Here is a 19,949-nt window from a genome sequence, read left to right as displayed (position 1 = left end):
GTGTGTGTGAGTGTGTGTGTGTGTGTGTGTGTGTGTGTGTGTGTGTGTTTGGGGTCCAAGGAAATTGGGGCTGAGCAGTCTTATTTACAAGCTTATAAAATAAAGTAGTAGATGGGGAAATAAAAAGCAAAGACAAGACGGGGAGATAGATCAGTCAGTAAAGTGCTTACCATGCAAGTATGAGGACCTGAGTTCAATCCCCAGCACCCACTTAAAAAAGCCAGGCATGGTGATACCCACTTGTAATTCCAGTTCTGGGAAAGCAGAGACAGACAGATAACTGATGCTTTCTGGCCTGCCGGCCTAGTCTACTGAATGAGTTTCAGGCCAATGAGAATCCTTATCTCAGAAGAACAAGGTGGGCAGTGCCTAAGGAATGATACCTGAGGTTAACTTGTGGCCTCCACAGAGAGCACGGGGGAGAGGGGAGGGACTTGGGTGACAGATTCAGGAACCCAGGGCCAGGCCTTCTGTCTAGTAAAGACTGATGGGAGGGAGCTCAGCCCCATCAGAATTCAGGGATAGGAAGAATGAGGAGGATGGTGGAAAAGCCAGGCAGAGCAGGGTGGGAGCATGACTCAGCCTCCCCTTCTGTCCTTGAGTTGCCATAAAGTAACATCAGAAGGAGGCTTGTGAATCTTGGGACATTCTAACCAAATGTTTTGAGAAAAATAACAATTAATGCACAGATTCCCAAACAGGAGACACCTGAAAGGGGAAACAACCCAGCTTACAGCCCTGAGAGAATAGGCTGCAAGTCTGCCAGGGTACCAGGCCTCCAATGGGGTGGAGCTCCACAAGCAGTTCCAACCTGTGGGTTTGGTCCACACTTGACTCTGTCCCTTGGGAGACCAGACTACTGTCTGTAAGGAGGAGGAGGAAGTGGGCCAGAGTGAGTAGAAGTGCCAGCAAGGCCAGGCATGGACCAAGGGAGACTCCTGGACTTAGTGTGAGCACATGAGTATGAGTGTGTGTGTTTAGCAGTGAACTGGAGAAGACTGTTCCTCTGCCCCCAGAAATGCAGGATGAGGTGGCTGGGCTGCATGGACAGACTTAGAACCATACTGTTACCCTGAGTAAAACTGGCTCCGTTAGCAAGAACTGGAAAATAAATACTGAAGTCATCAGGGTCTGCTGGAGTCCCCTGAGGAGGCAGGGCCCCCTCCTCATCCTCTCTCCCAATCAAGACCCAAGTCAGGCTCCCCATAGCTCTGTGACTGTTTCAGAGGCAGACCACAGGAGCATGGCTAGGGATCCCATGGAAAGCCCCTGGAGAGAGGGGGGGCTGTCTAGTCCTTGTGAGACTCTGTGTACAGCTCACTCATCTAGTAATGTGCACTGTGTAGAATGGGGTGATTGTGAGGGTGGGGCCTGTGTTGGGGGTCTGATGCCATGGGAGAGGGCAGGCCCAGGTAGAAAGAAGCAATGGAGGACACCCTCCACCTCTGAAGGGGTCTGAAGCTTCTGAGAACAGGCCCTGCAGGAGGAACGGTGGCTTAGAAGAGGGGGTGAAGCATCCCAAGTGGCTGCAACAAGATGGGCAGGCCAGGAGGATGTGCAAGCAGGTAGCATGGTGGATGATAAGTTGGTGGATGGGCAGATAAGTGTAGGGGAGGTGGAGTGAGGGAATGAGGAGAAGTGGCTGCAACAAGATGGGCAGGCCAGGAGGATGTGCAAGCAGGTAGCATGGCAGATAAGTGTAGGGGAGGTGGAGTGAGGGAATGAGGAGAGTAAGATAGTGGGATGGTGGATAGGAGGAGTGGATGGGAGATGGATAAGCAGGTGAATGGGTGGGTGGATAGGGAAGTGGATGGATGGCGGGGGGTGGATAGGCAAGTGGATGGGTAACTAGATGGTCAGGTAAAGATGAGTGGGAGGGGGTGGATGAGGTAAGTGGAATGGGTGGTAGGAAGGTAGATGGGCAGAGTGGATGGACAAGTGAATGAATAGGTGGGTGAATGGGCAAGTTGGGGAGGTGGATGGATGGGTAGATCAGACATGCAGGTGGATGGTGGTTGATGGGCATATGGACAGGGTAGAATCAGCCAAAGCAGAGGACGGTATGCAGAGGGAGGGTGGCCTATAGCCCCCAGGTGTCTCGGTTCTATCTTTCCCATAAGGATCTTAAGTTCTCCTGTGATAGGATGGACTTGTGCTGTGAAAAGACCAAGGCAGAATGGCAAGATGGATGGCAGGAACAGGACTGGCTGTGGGAGGTCAGTGAGCAGCTCCCTGAGCTGCTGGACCCAGGTTGTCATAGATTGGATGGTAGATTGTGCATGACCACAGCAGCACCCCATGGACTGGCCTTCTATGGGCCCCACCCATGAGAAGGCATATGGTCAGTGTAAGAGGAGGTGGGGCCACTGTGGAGGATGCTGCCTGTCACTAGAGGCAGCTTCAGATGTCTCTACCACTGGTAAGACCCCTCTTCCTGTCTCAGACAAGAGCACTGGTGACCTCAGGGCTACCAGGATATAGAGTGACCACCTGTGCCAATCTGGCCTGTTCAGGATGGTGGAGGATTAGTTCAGGTTCAGTGAATGTTTCAGGGACAGGGCTCCTGGACCATCCTTACTTTGTCCATCTCCATGGACTCCCGTGCATGCCTCACCTCCCCTTGCATCTAGGGAGATGGCAACTGTTTAATGCCAAATGTGGACCCAGGCATGGGACTTTGGGCTCCCTGTTGGGCTTTCCTCCGAACACCTCCATAGTTATGTGGTACCTGGGCCAAGAGATGATTTGAAGCTCCCTGTTGGGCTTTCCTCCGAACACCTCCATAGTTATGTGGTACCTGGGCCAAGAGATGATTTGAAAACATTTTCTGTTCTGTTCTGAGGCAGGGAGCTCTAATTCCTGATCCTCGTGCCATTTCACAGTGTTCTTTCTTTGTACTCTGAAACATGAAAGCAGGTCCCCTGTGTTTCCCTCACTCCTCTGTCTAGGTTGTTTATGAACTGATGTGAGAATTAGGAGTCTGCAGGTGCTGATCTTGGGAAACCCCTGAGGGACATGATTTAGAATTTAACTCACGTCAGAGGGTAAGTCTGTCTCCAGACTAAAAACCCAGACAAATTGAAAACCCAATTCTGTGTTATACAGACACTATTTCCAGGGATCCCTGGACCAGGGGCCGGCAGCATTTCTCTGACCTTGGGGTGCATTCCTGTGGCCTGGTGGCAGTGCTGATGACCTGTGTGGCTTTGCCTCCACCTTGTATCCTGCAGTTGTGGGCATCTGTACCTATGGAGGGAAGATTCGGGTTAAGAGATGGGGGTGACACGACCCATCTGTAGGACTGAGGCCCACACTACAATCTGTCACTAAGGAAAAATGCGTAACAGTACCAAGTACAGAGCCATATATGAACCTGTAGTTAGGACTTGTTCAGGTCAGGAGAACACTTTTAGCTCAGAAGGATGGGCCTGGGTAGTGAGAGAGGTGTTACCAGGAGGCATCTGATGTCTAGGCATCATGCTCAGAGGCCCTAGGGTTGGGTAATTATACAGTAGAAGGAGCCTGTGCTTCTAGACACAGCCTGGACTGCGTGGGACATCCTGAGGTGTGGGTGCAGGGCCTGTGGTGTCTTTGACTCCCCAGGACTGCCCAACTTGTTGCCCCTACTCCTGGCCTCGGAAGAGTGGGCAGAGCCTTAAGATCCTGGCCTGGCCTTTCTGTCAAGGTAGCCCATTGGCTTGCTTTCCAACTCCATGATGGGAACCTGCCCACTTGTTCCTTCCTGGCTTTCGCTGAACTCGAGTTCATTAGGTTTGCCAGGCTGGGGCTCCCTAGGTTATGAGGGGCTGTCCTAAGATTGTCTGAAACCAGGGAACATCAGGATCTTGGAGGTGAGGCTGGCTCTGTTTCCTTGTCCCCTCCGTGACTCCTGTCATGTGGGACTCTTCACCATTCAGAGCTAGGCCTGGGTTGCTTGCTGGAAAGGGGCTGGTGGAAGATGGAGGAGCAGTAAGGGTGACTCAGGCTCCTTGCTGGGCTCTCTCTCTGTCTAGCTGTTTGCTGGGGTGGGGACATTTTGGCCGACTATGCTGCTTTGCTGAGGGTCAGAATTAAGGACCATGGTGCCACCTGCCTTCTCATTGGAGACAATGATGGAGAATTGTCTTCCAAATTCTTTGTAGGAAAAGTCACAAACTCAAACACAAAGCAAATACACATCTGAATAAGGAGTGCTAAGAGCTTCTCAGATATTATATTTTCCTCCCTTCTTGTTCAGAAGCCTGCACCTTGCCTATAAGCAGCAGGTGATAAGTAATCGGTTGATTAATCCCATCTGGAAGCTTACTCTGGGGGTGGAGGGCACCTGAGGCTCCTCAGGAGCTGTTCTGCTGTCCTGCAGCTCCGGCCACATAGCAGGTGTCGGAACAATTGGACTGTGTACGATGGACCTGCTCTCATCTAGAGCCTTGTGGGGGAGGGGCATCTCTTCCTAATGCCCAGTATCCTGCTGACCAACCAAAATGTTTTTTTTCTTGACTGAAATGGTTTTTCTTTCTTGCCTGGACAACTGGGAGTTGGATGGGCTGTTGGCTTCCCACATTCCTCTGTGAGCGGAGCGGAACGTGGGCTGTGTGAGGTGACTCACCTTTTCTCTGGCACAGCCTCACTCCCATATGTTTAAATCTCCCCAAGAACTTTGAGGCCTCATTTTTTTTTTTGAGGATTACTAAGGGCCTTTCTACACACACACACACACACACACACATCAAAAAACAAAAAAACAAAAAAAAACCCTCACTTGTCCTAGTTTAAGAGCTGAACCTGTTAAAGGGCCTGAGGACCAGATGGGCAGGGACTTCCTGTTCTGAGCTGTGACTTGGACCCAGACCTAAGAGGGGCCAGTGTACCCATCCTTCCCTTCTGGACCACACATGTTTAGCCAGCTGCACATTTCCTTTGAATGGTGATTTAACTCTGGCCTTTGTCAAGGGTGGGAGGGGAAGAAGGAAGCCACCCAAGAGAAGATGGAAGAGCACCTGCTCCCTGGAGCCTCAGGCCTCCTGTAGCACATGGGGCTGGACCTGGTTTCCACAGGTCACTTGCTTCCTTATACACTTCTAAGACCCAGGTGACTCACAGATATACATCCTTGTTAAATGTTTCCATGTAGTACTATGGTCTGTGTTGCTGGGGTCTGGTTGCTTATGGTAAGGGGCTTCCCCATAGTCCCCTGGGGACACTGGACTGTGGCCACTCCAGGTTTGTGTAGGTGTTTCCCACTATGTGGCGTTGGAGCTCAGTCTCCCCTGATGGTGCTTTGTGTAATTTGGGGAGCAACAGGGCACAGGGCTCTCTGTCTATAAGTGGCACCGGAAGGCAGAGGACCACGTGTCCCAGCTAGCCTTGTTTCTCACATGTTGTGGTGTCTCTGGAGGCCCAAGTGGCTGTTCTGGTCCCCAAGATCCTGTTCAGCCCTTGCTCTAGGATTCATAATTTAATGTCTTCATGACACTGAGGCTGTGGTCAGGATTACTCTGGAAAGCCACCCTTCTCCATGAAGGAGTATGGAGTGTTATAAATCAGCTGGCTAGGTCCTTCTGCTCTGCCTGAATCCTCAGTCCTGTTACCATGCCTAGGGGATGGACTGGCATACCTAGAGGCTCACAGCTCACAGGGCCTGAGAATCAGGGGCCTGTTGTTTCAACTTTAGAAGTCAGAGGCTCACGGCTCCCAGTTCTCAACTTAGAGGTTTATTGCTTTGGACTTTAACCACCAGCGACCCCAGCACCTGACAGCCGCTATACTAATCCTCAGCTTCCAGCAGCAGTGAGCAGCAGCAGCAGCAGGTGGAGCCTGCCAGTGTTGCAGTTCCTGAATGGACCGTGGGTGCTGGGACCCTCAGCTCCCCAGTGCCTAGTGTTACAGCTCTTGGGCCTAGGGTATCTGGGCTTCCTGACCCTTTGTGTTACCAACTGAGCTCTACTAATGATAGAAGTGGGAAAAAAAACCCACTGGAGAAAAGCCTTTCATTGGACTTAATGTCTAATACCAGCAGAAGGCAGGAGGTTATCTCCTAGCCCATTCACAAAGGGAGCTGAGTAGCTGCTTATGTAGTCAAAAGGAGGTATGGCAAGGCCTGCATCATTCATAGCAGTTGTTAGCCTTGCTTGGATTGATGTCCCTTAGAGATCAGAGACCCCATCCACCTCTCTGTGAGTTTCCATTTCCACAATAATTCACATGAACATTCTGCCTGGGTGGGATCCAGAGTCAACAGACAAACAGTTGGTGTGCTGTGATGCCTTGCTCTAGTGGAGTGAGGCAGATCATACATTCATAAGCAGCAGCAAGAAGGCTCTTTTAGGCAGGGTTGTCAGGTAACGGAGGCAGGGTAGAGCTACTATGTGATGCTCTGAGATGAAGGAAGGTGGCTCTGCAGTGGATTTGTAGGGCACCCACTGTCCCATCTTAATGCAGACACTTCTGGCTATTGAGGAAGAAAGTGCTCCTGTGTCCTGTCTACTGGAGGGTAGTGTGACTTGCCTGATGGCCTGTCAGTGTGTAAAGACGGAAGGGTTTCCCTGAGCAGTAAAGGCTCAGGACCAACAGCATTGACAGGTCAGAGGATGGAAGGAAGAATAACAGGCAGCTGAGTGAGAGCTTCTTGACTGGATTGTGAATGAGCTAGACATTGGGCAATACGTGCCTAGAGGCAAGCTGACTGTGAGTGCCTCAGTTTCCCTGTGGAGATAGGCTTATCCTGGCTCTTGGGCATGGTCTCTAGGGAAGCCAGCCTTTGTCTGGACCAAGCTACAGCTACAGAGCACCTGAGCTAGCCTCTAGAGAAGCCCAGGAGAGACGAGAACTCCATTTAGGTATCTTGGCTTCTGTCCATCACTCATCCCTTCACTTAATCACCAAACGAACACTCCAGAAAGCTCCGTTGTATGCCAGACACTACAGGCACTAGGGCACAGCCATGAGGGACACAAAGGCTCGACACTCATTCCCTACATTCTGTAGGGAAGAGAACAGACAAACAAGAAAATATGTAGCTTGCCTCATGGGGACAAACTTTATGAAAATGAATGAGAGAGATGGGGACATGGAGGACAGGGTAGTGCTTCTTTGAGTGGGCTGGGGTAACTCAAAGGAATTTTCATTTGAGCAGAGGCCTGGCAAGGGAACGAGGAGGGAGCCCTGTGGTCGATTTAACTGAAGAATGTTCTAAATGAAGGACTTAGTAGGTACAAAGGCTCTGGGATGGGGAGCATGGGATTTTGGGCTACTGTGGACTGAGGAGAGAATGGTATGGGATGGGCTGATAGTGTGGCTCTGACTGTGACAGGTACACAGGTAGGAAGTCAGTGGTCTTGTTCAGCACCCTGGATACTCAGGATGTGAGAGATCTTTAAAAAAATTATGCAGCTAGAGAGATGGCTCAGCATTTTTTTTTTTTGCTCTTGCAGAGGATCCAAGTTTGGTTTCTAGCACCCGTGTCAGGTAGCTCACAACTGTCTGTAACCCCAGCTCTAGGGGATCTGATGCCCTCTTCTGGCTTCCATGGGAACCTGCACATACATATGCATACATACACATAATTAAAGATATTTTAAATTCTTTCAAAAGTTAACTAATTAAAAAATTAGTTTTTTGTGTATCTATTTGTGTGTATTATGAATTCAGGCACACATGTTCCTATGAGTGGGTAAGAAACTACTTTCAGGAGTCAGTTCTGGCCTTCTACCTGTTGAGGCAGGGTCTGTCATTATTCTGGAGTTATGCAACATGCCCCAGGATAGATGACCCACAAGCTTCCATCCAGCTCTTTTGTCTTCATCTCTCATCTCGCCATCAGAGTGTTGCAATTACAGATATGCACCACCACATCTGGGTTTTTAATGTGGGTTCTAGGGATTGCATTCAGGCTTTCTTAGCAAGTGTTTTTACTTGCTGAGCCATTTCCCCAGCCCCTGTGAGGAATCTTGTTCCTACTTCAGGGCTGGGCACTTGGCTTTTCCAGCTGTATCACAGATGCATCCGTTTTCTTTCATTTCAGACTCATAAGCAATACATCGATGCCACTAATGAGAGCAACCACGTCTTCCTGCATTGTGCCTTCCTGGACTTCAGGTACTGTCAGTTGGGGACTTCAAGGTGGAACAAGGAACAGGAAGGATTTGAGGTGCCAGATGGTTCCAGGTGACCAGCCCAGGCTGGTCTCACCACTGGGGACAAGGTCTTACTTATCTATTATCTATTTATGAGACCATGGTTGCATGATTGTACTTACTGTAGACACTCAGCATGTGGGGTAGGATCCCACTGGGTGTGATCAGCAGCTTCATGAATTTGCTAGGACAAAGGCTTATAAAACCCTTGAAACCAATTCATCAGGAGCATTGTGGGGTCAGATGGAGATGCCATCCCTCTGTATTCTGTCATGATAATGTTGAGAAGGGAGACCTTGAGAAACAACATTCAGTTGCTGGCAAGTCAAAATCTTAATGTTTGGGGGAGTGGAGACATGGTTCAGTGGTTAAGAGCACTGGCTGCTCTTGGGTTCACTTCCTAGCATCAGCAACCATCCATAACTCCAGTTCCAAGGGATCAGACACCCTCTTCTGACCTCTGTGGGCATTGCATGACATGGGTGCACTTACATAAATACAGTCAATACACTCATACACATAAATTAAAAAAATAATAAATAAAAATATTTTAATAAATCTTAATGTTTGGGCCAGTGAAATGGCTCAGTATATAAAGGTAATTGCTTCTAAGCCTGATGACCTGAGTTCAATCCCTGGGACCCACATGATGGACAGAAAGAACTGACTCTTGAGAGGTGTCCTCTGAACTTGGCAAGGGCACACCAGACCCCCCCCACAGTAAATAAACAAATAATAAATAAATGTAATTTTAAAAACCTTAGATTTGCTATTTAGTGTTGGGGTTAATGACCAGAACCAATATTCAGGAACTCAGACTAGAGAGATGGCTCTGAGGTTAAGAACACTGACAGCTCTTGCAGAGGACACAGGTCTGGTTCCTAGCCCCTGCATAGCAGCTAACAACCATCCCTAATTCCAGTTTCAGATCTGATGCCCTCCTCTGGCCTCTGCAGGCATTACACACAGAGGTGCACTTAACAAACATGCATGCAAAACATTCATACACACAAAATAAAAATAAATTTAAAAAAAATTCAGGAACTCAAACAGCTCAGTAGCCAGAGACCCAGAGACCCAGATGGGTGGCAGACCTGAATAGATAAGTGGCAAAAAGAAGACAGAAAAAGCAACTCAAGATCACAATCATCAGGGAAAATGCACATAAGACCACAGCAAGAAAGATCCCCACTGCAGTAGGAATGGCTGTGATTCAAAGGATGAGATTTGGGGGCCAGGACCTCAGGAGTGATGGCCATGATGCAGGAGCCTGAGATAAAAGTGGGTGGTAAGCCACACACACACACACACACACACACACACACACACACACAAAGAATTTCTTTTTATTCTTTGTTACCAAATAAGTCATTTGACTCTTTAATTAAAAAAAAAAAAAGTAAAAGGCAGCAAGTACTGGCAAGGACGTGGACAAAAGGGGGAGTCTGGATTAGCACAACCATTGTGGAAATCAGTATGGCGATTTCTCAAGAAAAGGAAACAAGACCTCTCTCTGCTCCATTAAGCCTACTTGGTATACGTCCAAATAATTGCATCAGCACATTGAAGAGAATGTTTTCACGGCATTTTTCACAACAAGATATGGGATCAGTCTAAGTTAATATACATGCACAGTAGAATCCTGTTCAGCCCTAGCTCCCAGAGACAGACATACCACAAGCATCCTGCCTAACCACTTTTCAAATGATTATTAATATGCAATGGATATTCATGAGAATTCAGTTTTGCTTATACAGTTTTGATAAATGAATATAGTTGTGCAATGACCATGACTGAGATCTAGAACAATGCCATCAGCCCTAAAGATCCCCATGTCCCACTTACATCTCATGAAGCTTCTGATTTGTCCTCTGCCCTGAGAATGAGCAACCTTTGAATAGGTAACCTTTGTACCCAGCTTCTGTAGTTAGAATGTCTATTTAGCATAAGCATGGACAGTTAAATGAGCTGTGAGGCAGGACTCTCTTGTACCATGTCCCATGGTGGATGTGATCTCTAGGACTCCATTATACTGTGTCCTGTGGTGGATCTGGTCTCTAGGACTCCATTATACCACGACCCATAGTGGGTCTGGTCTCTAGTGTTCCATTTTGCCATGTCCTATGGCATGATCTCTGGCTGAGAAACATTTTGGTTGTTCACCACTTTAGGTAATTGTGAAGAAAACCTTATATTATCCCTTTTATACACTGCTGCATTTTCTTGCAGGAATAGTTGAGGATTTTTATTCATGAAGTAAATTGGTCTGTAGTATACTGTTTAGGTAATCTTTTGTTTTGTAAATGATATATTTTGGAACGAATTTTGCAGTTATTTTTATAAAACTGAGATTGTTTCTTCCATTCATAGTTTAGCAGAATTCACCGGCACATCCATCTGGGCCTTCATTTTCATTGTTGTCAGGTTTTTTTAAAAAACTGTGTGTTCAGTTCTTTTTATGGATACAGGACTGCTTATGTCATCGATTTCTTTTAGTTTTGGTGTCTTAGTTTGCTTTCTTTTGCTGTGATAAAACACTGACCAATAACAGTTTGGGGAGGAAGGTCTTTATCTGGCTTATAACTCATATCATCAAGGGAAGCCAAGGCAGGAATTCTGGAGGTGGGACCTGAAGCAGAGACCGTGGAGGAGCACTACTTACTGGCTTGCTTCCTCTGGCTTCCCACCTGCCTAGGGATGGTACTACCCACAGTGGGTGGGCCCTCCTTCATCAATTGTAATCAAGAAAATGCTTCCACAGACATGCCTATAGGCCAATCCAATGAAGGAAATTCCTCAATTGAGTTTCCCTCTTCCCAGGTGACTCTAGTTTATGTTGTCAAGTTAACAAAGACTAACCAGCCTGCTCCTTTAGCCTGCTATTCATGTCTGTAGTGTTTGTGGTGACGTCCGTATTGCATTTTTAAAAATTTTATGTGTATGAGTGTATTGCCTGCATGTATGTGAGTGCACCTGTGTCGTGCAGTGCCGCGGAGGTCAGAAGAGGGCTTCCGATTCCCCTGAAATTGGAGTTAAGGATGGTTCTGGGTGCTGGGAATCGAACCCAGGTCATCTACAAGAACAGTCAGTGCTCTTAACTGCGGAGCCTTCCCTCCAGCCCCCCCCCCGCATTGCATTTTTACATATAAAATCTGTCTTCTTTTTTTTCTTATTTATTCTTCTCAGCATTTTGTCAGTTTATTTTTTCAAAGAAACAACTTTTGGTTTTTGAATTTGTTCTCTACTAGTGTTTCTGCTGGTTGAGTTCATTGAGTCATTCTCTTTGTCTATTTTCAAAGCGGAAGTAATTTGCCTCCAGAAGGTTTGTCTTGGGTTTAATTTGATCGCCACTTAAAATTTTCTTACTATAAAGGTTTGGATAATTAATATGAGATATTTTTATTTTCTAATACAGTTAGTGCTATACATTTTCCTGTAAGCACTGACTTAGTTCTGTCCCTCAAAATTTGATGTTTCTATTTTCATTAAATTAAAAATATTTTAAAATTTCCCTGTGACTACCTCTTCTATGTAATTGTGTATGCGTGTGTGTGTGTGTGTGTGTGTGTGTGTGTGTGTGCGCATGCAGAAATCAGAGGACAACTCTCAGAAGTTGGTCCTCTTTTTCTACCATGTGGGTCCCAGGAATTGAACTCAGATAATCAGGCTTGAAAGCAAGTATCTTAACATGCTTAGCCATCTCTCCAGACCCTATATTTCATTTTGAAGGGAGTTACTTAATGTCTAGATATCTCTCTGATACTGATTTCTAATTAAATGTTTTGTGATCTAAAATTTCCTTTAACCTCAGTTTTTAAAAGTATGTTTAAAGTAGCTTATACAACCCATAATATGTACAATCTTGGCAAGTACTTTGGTGCACTTGGAGAACACTGCATTTTTTTCCCTGAGTTTCTATAAATATCAATGAGGTCAGGTTAACTGGTAGTTATGTCCAGGTCTTCTTGAACCTTACTAATTTTTTGTCAACTTTTTCTAGCAATCATAGTCAGTTTTCTGTACCCATGAGTTTTGTATGGATAGTCAACCAATCATGGACTTAAAATGTTAGGGGGCAAAATTACATCTAGCCTAATTACTGAGCTCCATGCCAGTGAGAGACACTGTCTAAACAAACAAAACACAAAGCATGTGAAGATTTCTTTCCTGTCATTATTCCTTAAGCAATGCAGTGTAACAACTCCCTGCATACCATTCACATTGAAATCAAGATTATAGGTTATCTAAAGATTAAAGTATGTAAGAGAATGTAAGTTCTATGCAAACATCATACCACTTGATATATTTGAGCATCCATAGAGTTTAGTATCTGTGATGGGTCCTGGAATCAATAAAGGAATGAGAAGCAGGCCAGTAATTCCAGCTACCTGGGGTGCTGCTGTAGGAGAACTGCAAGATCAAAGTCTTCCTTAGCTACAGAGCAAGTTTAAGGCCAGCTTAGGCAACTTTAGTGAGACCTTGTCTCAAAATGAAAAATAAAAAGGGGAATGGGGATGTGGCTCAGTGGTAAAACACTTGCCTAGTATGAATGAAACTCTGGTCTGAGGGCAGGAGGGAGGAGGGAGGGAGGGAGGGAATGAGAGAGGGAAGGAGAGAGGGAGGGAGAGACCTGAGAAAGGAGCATGCAATGAGAGCAAATGTGTGGATTCTCCATTGATGGTGAACTCCTCCCTCTCCTTTAAGTCTGAAGCTTTTCTTTAGTGTGTTTTGAAGTTCTGTTATCGGGAGCACAGATGGTTAGTGTTGGTAGGTCTAGGAAAATTGCTCTTGTCTATGTAACACCCTTCATCCTGGGAAATGGAATTGTCCCGAGGTCCCCATGGTCTCATTATATGCTCTGCCCTGTTTATTAATGTTTGCCTGCTGAATCTTCACCATCATTTTTCTTTTATACTGTTTTTATTAAAAGCAGGCTTTTAAGACCATGTATGGCTAGATCCTGTGTTTTACCAAAGCTTAACATTTCTGTCTTTCATTGACTTATTCAGACACTTACCGTTCGTGTCCTTGCTGACCTGGTTGGATGAAAGTTCACTGTTTCCACAGACCTGTTTTAGTTTGCTGCTTTTTCTTTGTTTTTTGAGTTATTGCTTTCTGACTTCACTTGGATCTTGAAGATTCTTTTTTGATGCTATATTATTTCCACTACTGACTTTTAATTTATATCTTCTTTTAATTTCTTGTGGCATGTTTAATTCATCGGCATCTACCTTCAGTAAGTATTGTCTCTCCTCAAAACCATTCTAAGGTGTAAATACTTCTGAGGTTCCTCCCGCCGGTACCCAGTGCTGTTGTTGTCTGTAGCTCTTCACAGGTGACATACACCCTCGGCACACACACAGTGACACTGCAGTGTTTCTGCCCCAGATAATCAGTTATCTTGTTGAGCAGTTAAAGACAAGACCAAGATCATGACCAGGGCACTGGCATGCACTTATCCCACCCCCAGCTATTTTTATGTCTTTGTGTAGAGCCACGTTTCTGTCTGGCGTCGTGTTCCTTTAACCTTTCTTGTAGTGCAAATCTGCTAGAAGTAAATTCAGTTATTGTTTCTGTGAGAAATAGGTCACTTTCATTTTTCAAAGGTATTTTCACTTAGCTTAAAATTGTGGGCCACTTTTTTAAATGTAATTTTAATTTTTCCTATTTAAAAATTATATTTGGCTTACTGTTTATTTCTGTGTATGTATGTGTGGGTGGTTGGATGTGTGAGTGCCACGGTATGTTGAGGGAGATAAGAGGACAATCTTTGGGAGTTGACTCTCTTCTTCTACCAAGCTGGTCTTGAGGATCAAACTCAAGTCCTTAGGCAGCTGAGATTTTACCTGCTGACCCATCACCCATCTCACCAGCCACATGGGCCTTTTTTTTTTGGAGAGGATTTATATTCTTAAGAGATTATACAATCACTCTCTTTACATGTATATTAATATTTATTTTTTGTGGTATTCAGGATAGGACCCAGGGCATGCCAGATAAGTATGCTATTACTAAGCTACGTAACAAGCCCCAAATATATTCACATCTCTCGTTTATGTTTATTTTTTGTTTGAGACAGGTCTCACTGTGTAGCCCAGGCTGGCCTGGAGCTCACTGTGTAACCTAGGCTGGCCTTGAACTCACAGCAAACCTCCTGCCTCAGGCTCCCAAGTGCTAAGATTCCAGGCATGAATCACCACGTTCATCTTCAATATATTCTTCTATTTTTAAAAAATATTTTCTTTATTATTTTTGTTTTATGTGTATGAGTGTATTGCTGGAATGTATGTAAGTGCACCCATGTCATGCAGTGCCCTTGGAGGTCAGGACAGGGCGTTGGATCTCCTGGAACCAGAGTTACAGACAGTTGTTAACTACCATGTGGGTGCTGGGAACTGAACCCGGGTCCTCTGCAAGAGCAGCCAGTGCTCTTAATTGCTGAGCCAACTTGCCGGCTCCATATTCTTCCATTTTTTTAAAGAAACATTATTTTAAAAAAGAAAACACCTCTTTTGTCTTTTACATCTCATCCTGAGTTTGTGTGCATGTCTTTAAACAATTTATGTATCATTTATACTTATATTCATGGGAAATATATGGTAGTGTTCAGGTTAAGTTTCTTGTGCCTTTCTACCCCATTTTATTTTGTTTCTGCCTCTACAGGTTCTTGTTTCTTTGACTATATTTATATACATCACATTTTATTTATGCACCTGAGTGACCATATTTCTGCCTCCATGTGGACATCCCAGGTCATATAGGCTGTGCGTATTTTTAACACTATCCGATATTGCTGAGCTATCTTCCCTGAGATTTATTTATGCACAGCTAGGAGCTGCCTTCTTGTTTCCACGCAGAGGTGACACCAGTCAGAGCTCAGCTCCCTTGCGCTGATCAGGGCAGCGTCACACCTTCATGGCTCCATTTCAGGACACGACTTTCATGGTTTTCCTGAACACCCTTCACCAGAGCTGAGGATAGTGTCCACCCTTGTGACTGTGCCCACCCCATTCAGTGCCTGTTAATTCTCAGGTCACCTCAGATGGAAGTGTGACATCTTTGCATTCAGTAGACAGACAAAGGAGCTGTGTAGAACACAATAGTCTGTGTAGCACCCCCCTCCCCAAGTCCTGGGAAAGTTAGACACAAACGTGGGGTTGGGGAGGGGCACAGGACCAGTCTCTTGTCTCTTGTATTCTGCAAGATGGTGTCTGGCTCCTTTAAGGAGGCCTGGGATTTGCTCCCTGATGGGTGCCTCCGACCTCCCTCAGAGGTGGCTCATTCATTCTGAAAAACCACTAAGGAAGCCACTGTCCTCAAATCTGTCACTAGGCACAGTGCCTACCCACCCTGAGCCTCCTTTCCCACACTCTCAGGCCCTGCAACTACCGCAACTTGGGTACCTTGTCCATGGGTATTGTCAGGGGTGCAGGATGGGGGCCTGGATTACCCCACCCAGGCAGTCACCCAGGCAGCCACATACCCTTGGCGAGCCCATAGTAGAGGGGACTATAGCTGAAAACACAAAAAATACAGCCAGAGCCTGGCAGCTGTTTCAGCCCTGTGAATAAAGCAAAGTTTTGTGTTTGCTGATTACTGAAGTTGTACCTTTTGAGAAGAAACATATCAGAAACCTTTTTGGCATTTGAAAATACAGAAAATATACACAGAAATACAGAAATTTGAAAATACACACAGAAATGACAGAGGCTGATATGGGCACTGCAAGGGTTAACTGGATAGCATTAGGCGTATTGCTTCAAGTAATTTTAGCTGCCACATAGCAATTACAGATTAGAACCTTATAGAGAAGCAAACATCCTATTTGTCTCTATACCCTCCCTGACCACCTCCCTGCTCTAGAGGCCACTGTGGGAGTTTGTGAGTTTCCTCATTGATTTACATTAATGAATATGTGCATTCCCAGAAATGTGTAGATGTTGCCTCCTTCACATCCCTGGCACTGTTATGATGCCCTGTGTGTTATGTTTATGTGTTTTATCTGTAATGATACACATTAGTTAAGGATTTTAAAAAATAGATTTGGGGGGGACTGGAAAGATGGCAGAGCAGTTAAGAGCTTTTGCTGCTCTTGCAAAGGACCTGAGTTCCCAGCACCCATGTTGGGCAGCTCACAACCCCCTATAATTCCAGCTGCAGGGGATCTGACACCCTCCTCTGGCTTCCTCTCATGTGCACCTACTCCCACACAGACACACATACACATAATTAAAAATACATAAAATCTCTAAATTTTGAAGTGACAACTTGTGTGCATGTGTATGCATATGTATGGTGTATGTGCATGTGTGTGTGGTTGCATGTCCCTGTGTACACTCGGAGGCCAGAAGAGAGCATCAGATGTCCTCCATCCTTCTCCACCTTATTCTTTTTGAGTCAGGGTCTCTCTCTCTGAACTTGGAGCTTGCATTTTTCAGCCAGATTGGCAGCCAGTAAGCCCCAGCAATCCTCCTCCCTCTCCCCGACCCCAATATTGGGGTTATGGGAACACACAAGACCAGATCCAGTCCTTACATACATGGGTGCTAGGATATAAACTCAGGTCATCACAGGTGTATAGCAACTACCATTAACCACTGAGTCATCCCCTGAGTCACAAAGGATGCTTTTTAAAGTGATATGCAGGCGTTTCATGTTTATATATACCATGTTATATAGTACTTGTATGCACTTAACTTTGTAATTTATCATATTTGTTTTACCTTATTTATAAAAAAAACAAAACCTTAAGGTTTTGTATCAGTCCCCTAGATGGGCACCCAAGAACTGTAATGTGCTTTTCTCTGAGTATTGAGTCTCTCAAGCTGGACTGTAGGCCACACACATTTCACCCCAATCTGAGGAATGTCCAGCTGTTTTCCCAGGGGACCAAACTGGGGTGATAGCCCTCCATCCCAGAGAAACCCTTGCTTCCTGTGGCATCACCAATGCCATCCACTTTCCAGTTCTAATACCCAAGAGTAGTTTGCACCCTAGCATCAAGGTGAACCAGTGAGTTCTTGGGCCCATGGAACCGAAGTGCACCACTGCCTCTGCTGATCATGTCTTTCCACTGTGTCCTCAGCTCCGGGGAAGGCATCTGGTCGAGCCAGGGCTGTGCACTAACAGAGGGCAACCTCACCCACTCGGTGTGCCGCTGTACACACCTCACCAACTTTGCCATCCTCATGCAAGTGGTCCCGCTGGAGGTGAGTGCCTTGCAGATGCCTCATGGGCTCTGGGACAACATGGTGTTCCTGTTCACAGTGGTCTCCAGGTAGTACTAGCTGCTACCACGCTTGGCACAGACCAAGACATCTGTAAGGTTATCTTCTGTCAGGGAGATGGCTGTACCCATTGTTACCACATTTGAAGGGCTAAGTTGATACACAGAGGAACCCACCTTGGTTAGGGGAACAGAAGAGGACATGGGAGATGGGCCACATGCCTGGAGGTGAGGTCAGTAGGAAGCTCTGAGCTGCCCTGAGAAGATGTTTCTGGGATGTAGAGAATGAACCATGGCTTCCAACAACCACAAACTAAGAGCCAGCAGAAAGTGAACTGTCTAGCAGCATTGCCTTCAAGGGCACTTCTTGGGGGGTAATCCATCAAGTGGGCACCAGGGTCACTGGCTTCTAGGATCCGTATACTGAGTTACTCACAGTGAAGCTCTAGGTGTGCCGCCTTCAGTCTTAGTGCAGGAGGGAGGGACTCTGCTCATCACAGGCAAGGACGTTTGGGGATATTCCATGTCACCCAAGGTAGAGCCGCCTCCTCTGAGCCCACCACATGCTGAACCACTGAACCAAGGATGGTCTGCTTTTTCTTGGCCTAGCCAAGAGTCTGCTAGCCAATGAGAGTTGCAAGGGGCACACTTGCCAGGGATTTGCTGTGTGCCTCACACTTTCCCCAAGGGAGGAGAGGTAAAGGCCCAATCTACACAGTAAAACAATAAATGACAATCCAGAAGCATTTATATTATAAATCTGTCACCAGTCAGTATCAGTGACACCAGATTTAGACAGTCTGTGGGTGTCTTCGTGGGAGCAAATCATATCTATTCATTGCTAGGAAAGGTTGATTTGAAAATGGTTTAAAATTATCCCTGCTAAAAAGGAACATTCTCATGAACATTAAGGAAATTAAGGCAGATTTTGTAAGTGATGCCAAATCCAGGGCACACTTTCAGAATCCACAAGGTAGCAAGAACAACCACATTCCCTCAATGCCAAGCTGGCTTCTTCGTTGGAACCCAAGCTCACCCTGATGGTTTTGGGTTTGTCCTTTAGGTTTATGCTCAGACACTCTTGTTCCATCATGCCTCCTCATCCCCCTTGCTCTCTGAGGTCTCTCTTGGCCTCCTCCTATTTTGGTTTCCTCCTTAGAGCTCACTTCTGGAGGCCTCTGTTTTCTTGGGTGAGGGAGTAGGATCTTTCTGGACAATCCCCGCTGACAGTGAGGAGTACCTTAGTGGTTACTTAGACTGGTAGACCAATGCTAGAAGGATACTCTAGGATATACCCCAGGATGGTGTCCTAGGAGACTCCAGGATAATATCCCAGGAGACCCCAGGATGATGTTCCACGAAACTTCAGAATGCCCCAGAAAACCCCAGAATAATATCCCAGGAGACCCAGGAGATCCCAGGATGGTATCCCAGAGACTCCAGGTCTAAACCCCAACAGATCCCTCTGGTTATGTTTCTGGTTACAAAAAAATAAAGAGTTGTATATTGGGCCATGATCATAAAGAAGGTGCAGAGTAAGTGTGCTTGGCTGTAACATGAGACAGGAGTGCCAGGTAGGAGGGTAGGGATGGGTGAGGTAACTTAGCCCACACCATAAAATGAATAAATGAATTGCTCAACACCAAGACCAGCACCCAGGTGTGGTGCCCTGCTGAGCTCATCCTGAGAGCCTGACGCAAGACACCTGCCTTGTGTCTGCTATAGATCGGCTATAGGAAGTAGGCAGAGGGAATGAGTCACTGCAGCTTAGCCAAAGGTTCTGCCCTGCATCCACACATACAGAAGTGTGTGTGTGTGTGTGTGTGTGTGTGTGTGTGTGTGTGCAAGTACAGGAGGGCAAGAGCCAGAGCTCTCATCCTATCTTAAGGATGGACCACCAGGGAGGAGAGGAATCAAGGAACCTGGGACATTTGGGCTGCTGCTGTGGCTGGCCCCACCAGGACCAAAGTGAGGAGGAAAGCCTTGGGTGTGTCCATTCAATCCTTTGGTTGAAAGGAAGGTAACGGCAACTGACTTAGAAAAGAAATCTACAGAAAGGCAGTGGGGATAATCAGAATCTGGAGCAGGGAGAGAGGCTTGACTGTGGGTGACACTAAAGTCTCTGTTCTGTGTTCCCCACTGAGTTTCCAAGGTAGAAAGCCTTCTGTTTGAATGACTGGTGCCACCAAGACTGCAACCTGGGTGGGAGGCACCCAAAGAGATGGTGGTGGGCACAGCCCTGGGCTGACAGAGGTCACCACATAGTTTTCATCCTGCCCCAGGTATGGGGATCATCCAGGAGGCCACTTTGCTGGCCTCACCCCAAGCTCCTCCCAAGCTTCCCAGCCCAGGGTGCTATGCACCCTGAGTGAGTGTGGGAACTCATACAAGGGAAAAATTCAACCTAGGAACACCCCCATGGGGCCTGACCCCATGGCAAATAGCTATTAATGGGACAGTCACAGACAGTGGTCTGAGGCTGGCCTAGGCCACTTGACAGGTTCCATTCAAGTCCACGGAGTTTAAATGTAGGAAACTTAGTGATCAGTGCAGTGCTTCAAACCAGATGCATTATCTCAAAGTCCAGAGTT

At 46.4% G+C, this 19,949-nt stretch overlaps 1 protein-coding gene across 4 annotated transcripts in view; it reads left to right on the top strand.

Annotated features, from left to right (window-relative positions):
- The window catches only part of Adgrd1 (adhesion G protein-coupled receptor D1), a 120,383-nt gene that overhangs the window by 73,177 nt on the left and 27,257 nt on the right, over positions 1–19,949 (top strand). For all 4 annotated transcript variants that reach the window (XM_029556466.1, XM_017803375.2, XM_017803376.2 and 1 more), the window contains 2 exons: positions 8,021–8,094; positions 17,218–17,341. In XM_029556466.1, coding sequence (XP_029412326.1) covers positions 8,021–8,094; positions 17,218–17,341 — 198 coding nt within the window. The remainder of the gene's footprint in view (positions 1–8,020; positions 8,095–17,217; positions 17,342–19,949) is intronic.

This window comes from Nannospalax galili, unplaced genomic scaffold, assembly GCF_000622305.1.
Source record: "Nannospalax galili isolate Female #2095 unplaced genomic scaffold, S.galili_v1.0 scaffold566, whole genome shotgun sequence".
NCBI classification, from domain to species: Eukaryota; Metazoa; Chordata; class Mammalia; order Rodentia; family Spalacidae; genus Nannospalax; species Nannospalax galili.
The sequence above is the reverse complement of the archived record's forward strand: the minus strand, read 5'-3'. Positions and strand labels throughout refer to the sequence as shown.